The sequence below is a fragment of the Notamacropus eugenii genome, chromosome 1, assembly GCF_028372415.1.
Source record: "Notamacropus eugenii isolate mMacEug1 chromosome 1, mMacEug1.pri_v2, whole genome shotgun sequence".
Classification (NCBI taxonomy): domain Eukaryota; kingdom Metazoa; phylum Chordata; class Mammalia; order Diprotodontia; family Macropodidae; genus Notamacropus; species Notamacropus eugenii.
In genome coordinates, this window is record NC_092872.1 from 262,270,114 (window position 1) to 262,287,160 (window position 17,047).

A 17,047-nucleotide genomic window follows, 5' to 3' on the forward strand; every position below is an offset into this window, starting at 1 on the left:
TTTATTCCAAGAGGATACAACATGAAGAGAAATCAAGTTGGAGTTAGAGAATCTGGGTTCAAATCCTAGCTTTGGTTCTTATGATCTGTGTGGCCTTAAGCATTCTCTCTTTCTGATTCTCTCTATATATACACCCATCTATAAATGAAAAGGTTAGACTAGATGACCTCTGAAGACCCATTAAAATATGTGTCTTTGAACTTCTGCTTCTAGTAAGAGAGGGAAATTGAATTTAGATTTTCTACTCCAACTCAGTGGTATCATAGATCATTAGCTTTGCCATCACAGGAAGTGGATTCAAATCCTGGCTCCACTCTGCCTGTGTGAACTTGAGCAAATCTCCTCACCTCTCTAGCCTCGGTTTCCACATGTGTAAAATAAGGGAATTAGACTACATGATCTATAAGAAGCCTTTCAGGAAAAAAAAAATCTTTTCCTGAAGCCTGGAACAAATGTTCCTTATTCCCTGAAAAAAATAGATGTTTTCTCAATGGCTACTTCCTACAGTCACTGGCTCCTTAAATTTCTTTCTTACTATCAAGGTCTTCTCCCAAGGTACATTCTCAGCTGATTAATTTAAAGAGCAGGCATTTTCAAAGAAGTGAATCACATAATGGTCGTTTCTATCTCTTTCATGCTAAATATCACCAGAAAAATGTTTTAGTTTCAACTCAGTATTTGCCCAGAAAATTTAAACACACACACACACACACACACACACACACACACACATACACACATATTACTGTCCAAGGTTATTGTCCCTTCGCATGTTACAGGATTTAAGCTAATAACAAAATGAGAGAAAGCAAAAAACAAACTAATAAATTCTTCTGATTGAAAATGATATTGTCAAACATCTAGACACTAATTAGTGTTTGGTAGTAGTAATCTGTTCGCAAAGACCAAAATGACTTTACTCTGTTGGGTAGACTGACTGACAGTGGCTGATCAGACCAACAGGAGCTTGGAAGGATGGAAGCCTGGGTGCAAATACACTTATCCTTTTCACATCTTGGCTTTTCCTTTCAAAGCTCTGATATATCATGAGTTGGCATAAGAAAATAAGTGGGAATTTGGGGAGAGTTTTGCAGAAGCTGCAGAGGACATCTGAAGGCTTGCAGACAGTACCAAAAATGTTTAGAAACTCAGAAATGCATAGAGTATATACATAGTATTGTATAACATCAACATATTTTATCTTTTAATGCCATAATAATTCAGACTTCTTTGGCATGAAGGGATGGCCTAAACATTTTGTGCAGATTTTACAGATGGGGTGGTGCCCTGCCTCTAACCCCCATGATGTAGAATGATTAGCTGTTGTTCCTATGCAGGATTAGGACAATATCCCCTACTTTGTCATTTCATTAGAATGTTCAGGACCTGTTTTCACTTTTTTCTGTTTGTTTCCCGAACTCCTAGAATGGTACCCAGCACCTTTCAGATTTATTAAAAGGTTCATATCTTTACTTGGATCTAGAATGGAAAGGTACTTCTAAAGCCATGCCATGAAGTTTCTTCTTTTATATTTTTTTCATATGAGATATGGCATACAGCAAGGGATTTTTGTTCAGGATCCCATAAGTAGCAAATGGCAAAGCCAGAATTCAAGCTTAGTCCTTAAAAATCTTTATTAAAGTCTATAGCCACAGAAGCAGAAGGGAAAGGTTGCCTTCAGGTTGTCTAAAGAAGCCCACAGACTGCTTTATGTTGTTCCTGGAAACAGTTTGTTCTTAGAATCTTGTCAGCCACATCCATGGTCAAGGTTCACATTGCATATTTTATTTGGTGTTCAACAAAGCTCCAATATGTCTCAGTATCCATTGCGCATCGCCCGATTAAAATTCCTGCTTTCAGAAACTCCCACAGAAGGTGACAAATTGGACCTCTGGAGCTTTTAAGCTAATTGCTTGGCTTAGCAGGTAACAAGCTGGCATGCTGGGACCCATGGAGTAGCATTCTATACAGAACCTGTTCACTATGATGCCTAGCTGAGTGGACCCTGGCTCTGTTGCAGCCATGCCATGGCCCCTCAAAGGACAAGCCAATGTGGTCATTAATCATGATTCTACTTCTCTTAAGAAAGATGTTCATATATCTTATGCAACATGTTAGTAGCTTGAAATGCCAAGCTGTTATTTGCCTGAGATGGGGGTTGGGCAGGAATGGGGGAAAGAAAATTGCTAACAAGAAGGTAGTAATTAGATTCAATTTCTGATGACAGTTTTTCATCTTATGTTTTCTTACAGGCTGGCAAGAAAGAAAGGAGCAATGCCCTGAATATTGCAATAGATAATATGTGCAAAAAGACCAGAGACCTGCGTAGACAGGTGAGAGAAGATGAGAGGGATGGTGGGAAAAATGGATCACATATATGCAGCCAAAGTATTTCTCTCTTGCTTTTGACCTACCTTACCTAACTTAAGTAAAAGAAAATAGTCACAGGATTATAGATTTAGAGCTGGAAGAAAATTTAGAGGTCACAACACCCTCCTTTTGCACTTGAAGAAACTGAGGCCCATTCGACAGTAAGTGAATGGGCCAAGGTCCCAAAACTAATAAGTATATGAGTCAGGAATCAAACCCAGGTTTTCTTAACTACCTGTCACACCATGTTGCTTCATGTGACTTAGGTATCTCAAAAAAATCAAATAATTTATTTTTAGTTATTTATCATGCCACTAGTCATAAGAGCATAATGACATCAAAATAGAGAATCTTATAATTAGAATGGGAAGGGATCTCTATAGCCATCCCAGCCAACAGACACATGAAAGGAATCATCTTTATAACATACAAGACAAGTGGATATCCAGTTTCAGTTGGAGCATCTCCATTGAAGAAAAACCCCAACTAGGGTTGCCTATTCTAGTTTTGGACATCTGGAATTGTTAAGAAGTTGACCACTCCACTCCATTACCACCCCCTGTTTCCAACTTTAGGCTTATATTTGCCTTTGGAATTGCAGGATTAAAGGATCAGAGATATAAAGCTGATGAAAGAGACCACATAGCCAACACTTTCTTTTTACAGAGCAGGAAACTGGGGTTTAGAAAGGTTAAATGATTTGACGGCATTACACAGATACTTAGTCAAGCCCAGAATTCTATCCTTCATACCATACAGCCTTTTGAACTTGTAACCATCTCTCTTGGATTTGCCTTCTGGAACCAAGTGGTAGAACAAGACTGACCTCTCTTCCATGTGAAAGACTTTCCAAAACTGGAAAATAGCTCTTAGGTTTCCTGAAAGTCCATCCTGAATGCCTTTAAGTGACCTTCAGATGGAATGTACTCTAGTCCCTTCATTATTCCTATTGCCATCTTGACATGCTCCAAATAATCTGTCTTTCTTAAATTGTTCCAATTATTTACATGTTGTATGACTAGGGCATAGGACAAAGAGCTTCATTCCCTTAATTCTGTAAGCTGTGTTTTCTTCATGCAGCCCAAGTTCATATCAGCTTTTTTTTTGCTGTCATATCACATTACTGATTCATATTGAGTTTTCAGTACAGTAAAATCCCTCAAACTTTAACAACAAAGACAAAAGCGAAAAAGAAAAGAAAACAACCCAAGCTGCTATGTTAAAATGTCCCTTCCATCCTGTCCTTGGGAAATTGATTTCTTGAACTCACGTGTAAGTCTCTCCATTGATCCCTACTAAATTTCATCTCATTACACTCAACCCCATATTCTAACCGATCAAGAGCTCTTTGAATCCCAACTCTGTTATCCAATGTATTAGCTTTATGTCATCTTCAAATGTGATGAGTGTAGTATCTGTGCCTTCATCTAAGTCACTGATAAAAATGTAGACAGCATAGGGCTAGGAACACATCCTTGGGATTCTCAACTGGTATCTCTTTCATGTTGATGTTGATTTATTAACAACTCTTCTGTGAGGCCAGACATTCAACCAGTTCTGAAACCGTCTACCTGTATTACTGTCTAGTGAAAATCTCTCCATATATACTGGAGGGTGGGAAATCTGCAACCTTGAGGTTACATGTGGCCCTCTGGGTCCTCAAGAACAGCCCTTGAGGACCTAGAGGGCCACATGTGGCCTCCAGTCTTCAGGTTCCACATCCCTTGTATATACCGACAATAAAATCCTGGATTATCAAATACTTTGTGCAAACCCAGGTAACCTATATCTAGAGGGTTGTTCTCATCTTCCAATTTAGTAACCTTTTAAAAAAAAGAAATGTATTTCATTTGGCATGGCTATTTTTCATGAGGTCACACTGCCTCTTTGCAACTACTACGTCTTTACTCATAATAATAACAATAAACATTTATATGTTACTTTAAAGTTTTCAAAGCATTTTGCAGATATCTCATTTACTGCTCACAACAATGTCAACAGATAGGTACTATATTTATCCCCATTGTATAGATGAGCTAACTGAAGGTGCCAAGTTAAGAGATCTGCCCAGGAAAATACTGCAAGTATCTGAGAGAGGATTTGAATTCCAGTCTTCCTAACTTAATCTAGTATTTTATATAGAGTTATTCTCAGAAATATTTCTCAAGAAGCTTATCAGCCACTTCAAAATTTTGAATAAAAATAAATGTTCTTTCTTATGATAGTGACAAAGAAGAAAGAGATGAGACATAGGTGGGAAACACACAAGAACAAATAACGTATAACAAAAATTTCCACCAGGGAGTTGTTTTATTATTCTTTCCCCAGAAGAGATAGACTCTAAATAAATTTAATGGAACCACTCACATACAAAAGCTAAAGATAAGAGTGAAGTTTTCTTCCTCTTAGGGAAGGATTAAGAGTTTGCAAAATGATTGTGATAAACAATTAGGAGAAAGAACCAAAACTCAACATCTTACTTTCCATACCTTTACGTATCCTACCAGCTTCTCCCGGCCTTATTCTGATTATCTTCCTTCTTATCTTATCTCATGCTTTCTTTCTCCAGTAAGAATTTTTTTTTTAAATGGGGGTCTGAGTGAAGAGTTGGTTCAAAATGAGTCAAAATCCATTCCCCAATTGATAAATGGTCAAAGGATATGAACAGGCAATTTTCAGAGGAAGAAATTAAAGTTATCTATAATCATATGAAAAAATGCTCTAAATCACTATTGATTAGAGAGATGCAAATCAAAACAACTCTGAGGTACCACATCACACCTATAAGATTGGCAAACATGACAGAACAAGAAAATGATAAATGCTGGAGAGGATGTGGGAAAGTTGGAACACTAATTCATTGTTGGTGGAGCTGCGAGCGCATCCAACTATTCTGGAGAGCAATTTGGAACTATGCCCAAAGGGCTACAAAAATGTGCATACCCTTTGACCCAGCAATATCGCTACTAGGACTATATCCCCAAGAGATCATAAAAATGGGAAAGGGTCCCACATGTACAAAAATATTTATAGCAGCACTCTATGTAGTTGCCAAAAACTGGAAGTCAAGGGGATGTCCATCAATTGGGGAATGGCTGAATAAATTATGGTATATGAATGTAATGGAGTACTATTGTGCCATAAGAAATGATGAACAAGAAGACTTCAGAGAGGCCTGGAAGGACTTATATGACCTGATGCTGAGTGAAAGGAGCAGAACCAGGAGAACTTTATGCACAGCAACGACCACAGTGTGTGAGAGTTTTTTCTGGTAGACTTAGATTTGTGTAATAACACAAGAACTTCTTACCAAAAAAAAAAAAAAAAATCCCAATGGAGGATCTCAAGGCAAAATGCCTGCCACACTCAGAGAGAGAAATATGGAAGTCACTCACATATTGTAGCAGATCATGTTTGTGTATGTGTATGTGTTTGTGTATCATGTTCTGATTTGTTATACGATTTCTTTCATTTATCTTAGTCTGACTACATAGCATGACTATAGTGAAAATATACTCAATAGGAAAGTATATGTAGAATCTATACAGAATTGTATGCAGTCGTGGGGAGGGAGGGGGGTAGTGGGGGGTAGGTGGGGGGGATAAAATCACAATTGTATGGCAGTGATTGTTAAACATTACAAAATAAAAAAAAAAATGAGTCAAAATCATCCCAAGGGTCTCCCCAAAGCTGTTGTTATTCTAGGCTGCATTGAGATCTATGAGGTGAAGAAGGAGAGCCTATATTTATACTGGTCAGACCATGCCTGAAACTTTGTGCTTTGTTGTGGTTGTCACAGTTTAGGAAGGGAATTGACCAGGGTTGTGCTAGAGCCAGAAATCGAGTTATTGTTAAATTTTTATTGTGAACATTTACATTTCAGAAATTCTCAGTCACTGTAAATTAGGCTTTCATTCATTGTTTTGTTTGGTTTTTATCGTCTAGATTTCAGATAGTGTCAGTAATGCAGATTTAACTTAAAAATGTATGGGTGTGTTTTTCTGGAGAGTCAGGTTGTAATGCATATACCAGCACACTGCTGCATTATTCTATAAACAATGAGCTCAACAGAAGTGTAGTAGAAGGTTCAGGCAGTGAAATCATCACTGCACTGGAGATCTGCTGACTGTAGGATGATGACAGCAATCACAGCCACAACAATCTGACATTTACATAGAGCTTTAAGGTTTACAAAACTCAAGATGCGTCCATTATCTCATATAAGCCTCCCAGAACCTCTGGAATTGACGAGTCTGAGAGCCCTTAGAGGACAGTCAGGATTGTAGATCACTTGAGAATCAGTTGAAGGAACTGGGAAGCCTAGGATGTTGACGGAGAAGACTTGGTTTGGTGGATGCCATTTCTGTCTTCAAAGATTTGAGTAGCTATCATATGGAAAGATGATTAGATTTTTTTCTTCTTGGCCCCCTAGGAAGCTAAGAAAAGATCAATGCAAGAATATCTATTTAAGAGAGACAGAATTCAACTTGATATGAGGGGGGAAAAGCTTCTCCAAATCAGAGTAAACCAAACCAAACCTCAGATGACTTTCTAACAAGCACAGCTGTTCACAGGTGGAACATGCTGATTAAGAAGGTAGATCATTTGCTCTTACTGGAGGTCTTCAAAAAAAGACTGGGGAACAATTTCTTGGGAGTGTTGTAAAACATATTCCATTTGGGATGAAGGTTTGACTAAATGGTCTCAGAAATTTCTTCTAAACTCTAAAATGCTGCAACTTTTGACATATGATTCAAGCAGTCTCAGTTTGCCAATGTAATTTTTTCAATAGATATGGAAGTATTAGTGCAAGCAAACTCCATTTCTATTGGTGGGTTCCTGTAGCTCTGATCTGGTGGGACCATCCCATGGGAGTCTCCCTCCCAGTTGCCTCAATCCTTTGCTGCCTCCATATCCCCCTTAGTGCCCCATCCTTTCTAAGATACTGACTATCAAAATGTTATTTAAGACAGGAATGTGAGTCATGTCACTATAACTCTTGCCTAAGTATATCCAATTGTTTCTCAGAATCATCTTCCAAATCCTTATTCATTTCTCATGATTTCCCCTTCTTTCCATGATGTTTATATCTGTGCTATTACATCAGTAGCTCTAGTATCCTTTCTTTGGGTGAGGGAAGAATAAATTCCACTCCCTCACTGACTTCCTAAGTTTGCTGGAAGAAACTGCTTGGTATACCTTGGAGTGATATAGACATTTCCATTATTACATCCCCTGCTCTTTCAAGTTTCCTTCCTGTGCCTCATCTGAGTCTTTTTTTTTTTTCACTAAGCTCATCACAGAAGAGTTCATGTATTTTTTATTTAACAGACTAAAATAGATGACAAGTTTCTTGAGGGAAACTTCTGAGAATAATTCTTTTGAGAAAAAAAAAGGAAAAGAAAGTCACAGAGTCAAAGCCTTGGGTTCAAATTCATCCCTGCTATTGCTATCTAGATGATCTCTGTCAAATAGCTTCTCCATTTGTAAAAGGGAGTTTTGGACACAGTACCCTCTATGTTCATTCACTTTGAGCTCTAAAGTCAAAGAACCTTAGTTAAACTTTGAAGGCAGCACTCTATGTCACCATCACATTTCCTGGGTGATTGTCCTTAGGGAAAAGTGCTTGGTTTTTGCAGTCAGACTCATTCAAACACTCATTTTAAAATACAGTATTTTTGTCTTTTGTTTAAAATCTTTTTTTTGTTTGTTTAAAATCACTCCTATTTCCAATTACATCCCTCTTCAACCGAGCAAGTCATTTCTTGTAATAGAGAATACATATCCAAAATAGTTCAACAAAACTAATCAACCCATCCAAAAAGTTAGACATTATATGCATTAATAGCAATCTGTGGTCTTCTACCTGTGCAAATAAGTGAAAGAAGTGCTCCCTGATATGTTTTCTTTGGGGTCAAGCTTGGTCATTATCATTTCAGTTTTATTTGTTTTGTTTCTTATGTCCTATTTACATTGTGGTAGTTATTGTGTATAGTGTTTTCTTGATTCTTCTTACTTCATTTTGCATCAGTTCATGCAAATCTTCCCATCATTCTCAATCTGCAATATATTCATTATTTCATCTCATTTCATTTGTAGATTATAGTTTACTTAGTCAATTCCTTATTTGATCAACACCTACTTTATTTTCCAGTTCTTTGTTATGATAAAAAAATGCTTACATAAATATTTTGCTGTATAAAAGGGTTCCTTTGTCTGTCATCCATCTCCTTCAGGTATAAACCTTCCAGTGAGATCTCTGTGTCAGAGTAAGAACACTTTAGTCACTTTCTTATAGTGTAATGATTCAATCAATTCCCAGTTCCATCACAAAACACTTGTGTGTCCATCGTTCTTCAGTTCTTATAACGTAGATTATTCCTATGTTTTGTCATCTTTGTCAATTGCCTGGTCATGAGTGAATCCATAGAATTATTTTGATTCTTCTACTATGTGTTTCAGAACACTATATTGTATGAGTGTTTCTTTTGAGAATTGTTTGATCATGTCTTCTTACCACATCTTTTGGAAAATGAATTAATGAAAAAAGTATTAAGTGCTTACTATGTTCAAAGAACCATGCTAAGCACTGAAGATACTAAAAGAAAGATAGGACAGCCCCTATGCTCCAAGATTTCACATTCTAATAGGAGGCAACTACACAGATGAGAGTTTAGCTACAAGCATGATGGGGAGACCAAGAGTTCTTTAGGGGCCAGCAGTAAGTCAGATGACAAAGCATCTTATTCAATGGAATTCCCATTGATATAAACAATGTTTCTAATACTTAACAATTTGAAGGGATAATGGACTTTGGTGATAAGAAGGCATTTATTTAGTAAGCTTATTTATCAGATGCCTGCTATGTGTCAAGTACTGTACTAGGCACTGGTGGCACAAGTACTGTGCTAGGCATTGGTGGCACAATGACAAGATAAAAATGGAGCAATCCTTGTCTTCCATGACCTTATATTCTATTGAAGAAAGAAACACACACACATACACACAGAAATATTTATATGCATACATATATACATATATACCTACATGCGTTTATAGTATATACAACCGTATACAAAATAAATATAATGCCATTTTGGAAAACAGGACACTGGCTCAGGGCGGGGTGAGGATATCAGGAAAGATTTCATGTAAAAGGCAGTGCTTCACTCAAGTCTCCAAAGGAACCAGGGATTCTAAGAGGCACATATGAGAAAAGAGAAAATTCATGCAAGGGATTCAACTATTTCAGTGGTAAATGGGGTGGGGGAAGTTGGTATGTCATGAGTGAAAAACAGTGAGAAGACTGGCCTCATCTGAACACTATAGGAAAGGAAGTAATGAATAAGATGTCTGCAAAAGTGCTTAGCTTCAGATTATGGTCTTTGAATGCTTAACAGAGGAGGTTCTATTTAAAACTGGAGGTGATATGCACCCAAGGATGGTTATGAAGGAAGGGAATGATATGGTTGGAGTAGTACTTAAAGAAAGTCATTTTGGTACTTGGGTACAGAATGAATGAGAGTTGAAAGACAAGCATAGAAACAATTTCACAGTGAATGGTATGTAATATTACAGAGTAGAAGGGCCTGAAGTAGAGTGCTGAATGTGGAAGTAGTGAGGACAGATTAGTTGAGAACAGTTTTTGTGAACCTTGGAGACTATACTAACTGGATATGTGGGGTGAGGGAGAAATGCGAATCCTACCTCTGTGAAGATGAGCTAGTCACTTTACCTTTTTCAGCCTCAGTTTCCACAAAGCCTTCAAATGGAATCTTAATGCAGAATTCTTATGATGATCTTACTTCTTACTGATAAAACGTCACCAAAATATAAGATTTTTCTGTGGTGTTCTTAGCTTCTTCTACTTTCTTGCCTCTAATATCTCTTTGTATACATCTTCTCTGCCCCTCATGTAGCCAGCTACAGGTTGAGATTCTTTTGAGATTTGAAGGGAGATTTTAAAAAGACTTCATTTCATTTGGAATGTAGTTATATCTATATGTACATACATACACACATACATATACAAACACATATACATATGTGTATCTATGTAATAGATACACACTTATTATATACACATATCTGTTATAAACTATTTATACAAGTATTCATGCATGCATACTTGCCATGTATGTGGATTTATACATAGATGTATTATAGGTAGATACATGTATCTCTATACACATCTGGATAAATATGCATTCCCATACATATATACATACATACATACACACATATATTATTTCTCCATGTCTGATCTACTACCTTGTAATGTGGAAAAAATAATTTCACTGAAGCAATGAAAAGGTTTTCTTGGAAATATTCAAGAGCTCCACAGTTTCATAGCTGTTAGAAGCTCAAAGAACAAATGTGAGTGAAGATAAATGGCAAATACAGCAAGATTTTGGGGAGAAGCTAAAGCTATTGATGGAGCTGCTCAGCATCCCTCCTTCCTCATTCTCAGTGAATGCAGAATTGGCATTAGGGATTACATGCTTCTGCTTAGTTGTCATCCTTACCATCAAAAGTTTGTGAGGGACAGGATGGGACAGAAGGAAAGATGCTGGGAGTCGAGTCAGAATTCGTTATTGTTCAGTCATTTCAGTCATATCCAACTCTTGGGATCCAATTTTGGTTTTTCTTAGCACCTGGAGTGGTTTGCCATTGTGTCCTACAGCTCATTTTACAGATGAAGAAACTAAGGCAAACAGGGTAAAGTGACTTGTCCAGGGTCACGTTGCTGGTAAATGTCTGAGGCCAGAGTTGAACTGAGGAAGATGAGCTTTCTTGCCTCCAGGCCTATTCCTCTATCCACTGTACATCTAGCTGCCCAGGAGTCAGATTCAAATATCAACTCAGATATTTCACAGCTTTATGTTGATGTATGAGTTTTGAAGTCAAAAGACTTGGATTCAAATCTTTCTTCTGATGGAACCTTGGATAATTAACTTGGCCTTTTTCCACTTTCATATCCTCAATGCACTGGAGTTGGCCTAGATGGTCACTAAGTTCCATTAGACCTTTATTTCCATGATTCTATGACCCTGGGGAAGAAATGTCATCCCTCAGTCTCAGTCTCCTTATCTGTGAAATGGAGACAATGGTACTCACTTTAAAATGTGAGTGCAATGGAAAGATCACTGGACTTGAAGTCAGAAGAAACTGCACTTCAATTACTGCCTCCCACACTTATAGACTAGTATGAACATATACAAGTGATTTAGATTCTTTGAGCCTCAGTTTCCTCATCTGTACAATGAAGTTATTGGGAATTGTACTATTGATATGGTATTCTGAGAAGAGGTCCATAAAGTTCAACAGACTGCTGAAAGAGTCAGTGACAGCAAGAAAAATAAAATAAAAGGAAGAACCTGTGATCTCCAGAGAAGTGGTAAAGATAAATGCCAGCCTGGTCATGCTGATTTGCCTTCTTGGTGCCATGAAACCCATAAGGTATCATTTCTGGAATATGACCCTTCACTGCAGATTATACAGCCCCAAAATGGAATGAAATATGTCTCTGAATCAAGGAAATAAGGCAGTATTGATTGGGATGAGTTGAATATCATTCAAGAATTACCCATTTAGAGACATTCTTTTTGATTTGGAGTTGGGTGGGTTTGGTGATATCACACTCCAAACCCATGTCAGAACAGATAGAACATTGTATATGGTAACATGGTTCAGTGCTTCCATGATATTGGGTATGGTAATTATGTTGGCACATTCAGTCCCTTTTGAAACAGAATTCTACTTTTGTTGTAACAGATCCTTCTATCAGCTTACTCTGCTTCAGGTATTCTCATTCTATTTCTATTCCTTTACCATCTTTCTATTTTCTACTAAGCACCACACCTGGCATGGAAATGGATTCTAGACTTGTTTGACAATAAATTATTATCAAGAGTTTGCGTAAAAAGTTTCTTTGGGGATCAATGGTGAATTACCTGTATCTTCAAGTTTACTGTTTATGTACCCAGCATCTTGTTTTTGACTCTAAATACTTCCCCTAAAGGGTTAAGTGAAAGTAATGGAAGAAGAAGTTAGGAAACAAAAGGGGGATGGGAAAGTTAAGCAAGGAAGGGAATGTAGAAAAAAAAGATGAAAAGAGGTGACGACCAGTGCATTAACAAAGTAGGATGACCAGGGCTTTGGCCCAGAATGCTAGAAAGTGCTGACAACATTTAGATTCTCAGTACCTAATGAACAAAAGTAATTTGTTAAAATTAGAAAATACCTATTATACTTCCTCTCTTTTGTGACTGCCCCAGATAAGCCTCCTCAGTCCCTCAATCCCTACCGCACCTCCGTTGTGGTGACCTACCAAGTATTAGATTTCAGGTATCCAAGAGTCTTTCCTTTTATTGATGCCTTTTGTTTTTCTATCACATATATTTCAAGACATGTCCTTTCCTTAATCCCCAGAGACCCTTCTCTTACAATTAACTTTGAAAAATAAAATTTTAAAAAAATTAAAATAAATTTAATGTAATGATTGGTACATTGATTGAGTCTGACAGCATATGTAGCATCTCTACCCATAGACCCTCATGTCTCTAGTGAAAGAAGGAAGCATTCATTTCTTCAGAATCTAACTCAGATACCACTGTAGCTGGCAAGCCTTCCCTGATGCACTAGCATTAATGATCTTTGCTCTAAAATATTATACAGATATCCATTTTATACTTTGACTGCTTTTACCTATAGCTCTCTGAGCCTGTCTCTAATGGTCATTCCAGGCTTCAAGATTCTAGAGGGCAATGACCACGTCTTTGATAAACTTCTTCTATCCTCTACTTTGCACATTTCTCTGCACAGAGCAGATATACAAAATAAATGTTTGTCTTTGTAGAAGAAAAGTGGTATAGAAGAAAAAAGCACCGGTTTTACAGGCAACTGATCCAGGTACAAATGCTGACACTGTCCATCCCTGTGGGATATCTGGTTCTTGACTTCTCTGAGAATCAGTTTCCCCATCCATAAAATGGAACTACTTAACTACTCAGGGTTATTGGGAGCAAAGTACTATACAAATCTCCTCTCCCTCTCCTTCCTCTATGTCCTCCTTCTCTTTCCACTTCCCCTTTTCCTTTTCCTCTTTCTACTCCCTTCCTCTTCATTTTTTCATCTTTATTCTCCATTTACTCGTCCTTGGTACATTAGCATATAAATTATATTTTCTTTTACAATTCTAAATTTCTTACTGACACAAAAACTTATCTTCATTACTAGTTTTCCCTTGACGAAGTCATATTTTTGCAGATCATAGAACTCTCTAATCCCTACAGAACCAAAACTGTGGGTGATCCTAATGCTGATAGATACTGGTTGAGCATAAACAGACTGGGATGTGAGAAGATGCAGAAGGGATGTTATCTAGGAAATGCGTGAGAAGGAAAAAAGATGGCTTGGTCATCTGAGCAGAGACAGAGAGAGTATCTTAGTAGTTCAAGTACTGATGTCATCGTTGTTCAATCATTCAGTCATGTCCAGTTCTTCATGACCTCATGGACCATGCTGCCCATGGGGTTTTCTTGGGAAAGATATCACAATAGTTTGTCCTTTCCTTATCCAATGGATTGAGGCAAAGAGAAATTAAATGATTTACCCAGGGTCACATAGCTATTAAGTGTCTCATGCAGGATTTAATCTAGACTTCAGGTACTATGAGCCCCCTAGCTACCTCTAACCGCCCACATGAGTAGAGACAGAACATTAAGAAGCCTTTGGAAAACTCCCATACATTGAGTAGATCCACAGTGGGGGGATTAATGGAGAAATATGCTGTGGATGAGAAGGAATGGTGGATCCTTTTATCTCTACATTTTGAGAGAGAAACCAGATCAATAAAATGTGAATCTATTGAACAATTATCAGGCTGTAACCTAATTGAAGTCAGAGGCTGTCTCCCTTTCATCTTTGTAATGGAAAATTTAATACTAATTTATATAATACTAAATGTGCCAGACACTGAGCTAACCATTTTTAGAATATTGTCCCTTTTGAACCTTACAACGATTTTGTTTTACAGTTGAGCAAACTAAGGCAAACAAAAGTTAAGTCACTTGCCCAAAGTCTCACAGTCATTCAGTATTTGAGTTCAGGTCTTCCTGATTTCAAGCCCATCGCTCTATCCATTGCACCACCAGTTGCCTCAATACCTAGCACAGTCCCTGGTGCAAGTTGGATGCTGAAATGATTTTTGGATTACCTTCTAGTCTCAGTTTCTTATTTTGTAAAATGAGGAAATTGGAATAGATGGTCTCTGGGGTCCCTTACAGCTCTAGATCTCTAATCTTATGAAATGTTATTTGGAAAGTCTAGTAGGCAAAGAATTCCTTTACTCTGAGCCCTGGGTACACTTAATTAGTTTTTATGTTCTCAAGGTTAGATTCTGTTTGCCTTGTTTTAAACATCACTACATGTGTGTGCAGACACACAGATATGCACATATGTGATGCATATGTAGAAATAAACACATATTTGTACACATATTTATTCATACTATATATAATAGAGTACCTATATAGTATGGTATAATATATATATGTATATATATATATATTTGGATATAAAGAATATTTTACACACATATGCGTTTTGTCTTGGAAGATGACTCTGTCGGTAGGAATAGTTAAATTCAATGAGGAGGCTGTCCCCTAATACTTTTGGTGACTTGTTTTATCATTGCTGCTAATAGAGAAACTCTGATACTGTCTTGCTTGAGTCTCTTACCAAGCTCAACATCATATGAATAAAATGTATTCATTTTTCTTGGGTGGGTTTAGAACTCAGCAAATATCTGTGGAGCTGGGTAATTGCCTGACTGTCACTTATGAGCTTACATGAAATCTAATTTAAAAGAACTAATTTGTAGCAGAATGTTCGACTTGTTTAATAATTTAAGCTGGGAGTGCAAGAACAATTAATGTAAATGGAGAAAATTGGACATCAGCCTCATTTATTATTCTTCTTGCTCTATTAATCTGTTATCAACCGGCATAATCGGTGATCTCAGTTGGTTTAATTACCATGAAGTCTACAATTTAGCTAATCAAAATTTATTGTCAGCTCCTCCAACAAGGTAGAAAACATTCTGTAATTTTGCAATTATGAAAATACATGATGTAGACTCATGTGTACATAAATGGGTAAACATTGTAATGCTGGGGTTTTTTGGCAAATAGGTATGCTCTTACTTACAATCTGACCTCCAAGTTAAGCATAATGAGGAGGAAAATATGGACCTTTGAAGAGTATTCATATGGTTGTGGTAAGACTGAACTTACTGTCTTCTTCAGGGAACATTTGATATCTTCGCAGGAGGGTTTTACATGCTGCAGCTGTCCTTATTCTCATGGCATGGAGACTGCTTGTTCTAGGGAGGCAATGGGACACAGCAGAAAGAGTCAGGAGCACTAGATTCCAGGACCAGCACAAAAAATCCACCTAGATCACCCTGGATGGTTCATTTCACTTTTTGTTTTGTCTTCTATAAATGGGAGTACTGATACTTGTTATATCTGTTATCCCACTCTGTTGTGAGGGAAAATGTCCTTTCCTTCAATAGTATTTCACCTCCCTCTCTGTGCTTCACTTGGACATCAGCTCTTGTGGTTTCAATTCTCATTTTATGGTGATAATTCTCAGATATTATTTTCTGTCCCTAACATCTCTTACTCACATCTCAAACTGAAGGCTCTTTAGACATCTTAAACTCAACCTAGTATCTTTTTTCCCCAAAAAAACTCCCCTCTTTTGAGCTTTCCTATCACTATCAAAAATACCACTATCCTCTGAGTCACTTAGCTAACCCCTTGAAGCTCATTCTGCCCCGTGCTAGCCAAACTATTGCTGAGGCCAGTTGATATCACCTTTGCAATATCTCTTGAACAACTCCTCTTTTCATCTCTGACATTGTCGCTATCCTTGGGTAGACTGTAATCATCTCACATCTGGACTGTTATAACAGTTTGCTGCTTCTTTTCCCTCCCTTGTCTTTTACCCACTCCAGGTCACTCTTCATTCAACTGTCAAATTGCTCTTCTCCTCTCCTCTCCTCTCCTATCCTCTCCTCTCCTCTCCTCTCTTCTCTTCACTTCTCTTCTCTTGTCTTCATATACATACATATATGAAACATATGTACATACATATACATACACCATTATTGCATGTTATTTACTTAATTATTTTGTTGAAGAATGCCTCTAGTCACTTGGGAAGAGCAGGAAACCCTGAATGTAGAATGTAACAATATGAACTCAGAAGAATTAGGGATTTTTAAGGAGAGAATACATTTCAGGGAGGAGCTCCAATGCAAAAAAGGCCAGAGATAGGAGCTGTCCAAGGTCATTTCCAGTTCTACATCCAGTGATTCCTTTAATGTGATATTATAAATTGTTCAGTTTATAGAATGGGATACAAACTGAAGCCTAATCAAAAAGGTGGTGTTTTTCCTCCTTGCTGCAGCTCCGCAAGGCCATTATTGACCATGTGTCGGACTCTTTCTTGGATACAACAGTTCCACTTCTGGTTCTCATTGAAGCAGCCAAGAATGGGAGGGAAAAGGAAATGAAAGAATATGCTGCTATATTTCGTGAGCACACCAACCGTCTTGTGGAGGTAAGATTCTGAAGTCTGTTTTGAGACAGAAGGTGGGATGTGGGCAGTT

At 37.5% G+C, this 17,047-nt stretch overlaps 1 protein-coding gene across 2 annotated transcripts in view; it reads left to right on the forward strand.

Annotated features, from left to right (window-relative positions):
* Positions 1–17,047, forward strand: part of CTNNA3 (catenin alpha 3) — a 1,968,199-nt gene that overhangs the window by 986,199 nt on the left and 964,953 nt on the right. For both annotated transcript variants that reach the window (XM_072628814.1, XM_072628812.1), the window contains exons 8-9: positions 2,253–2,333; positions 16,846–16,998. In XM_072628814.1, coding sequence (XP_072484915.1) covers positions 2,253–2,333; positions 16,846–16,998 — 234 coding nt within the window. The remainder of the gene's footprint in view (positions 1–2,252; positions 2,334–16,845; positions 16,999–17,047) is intronic.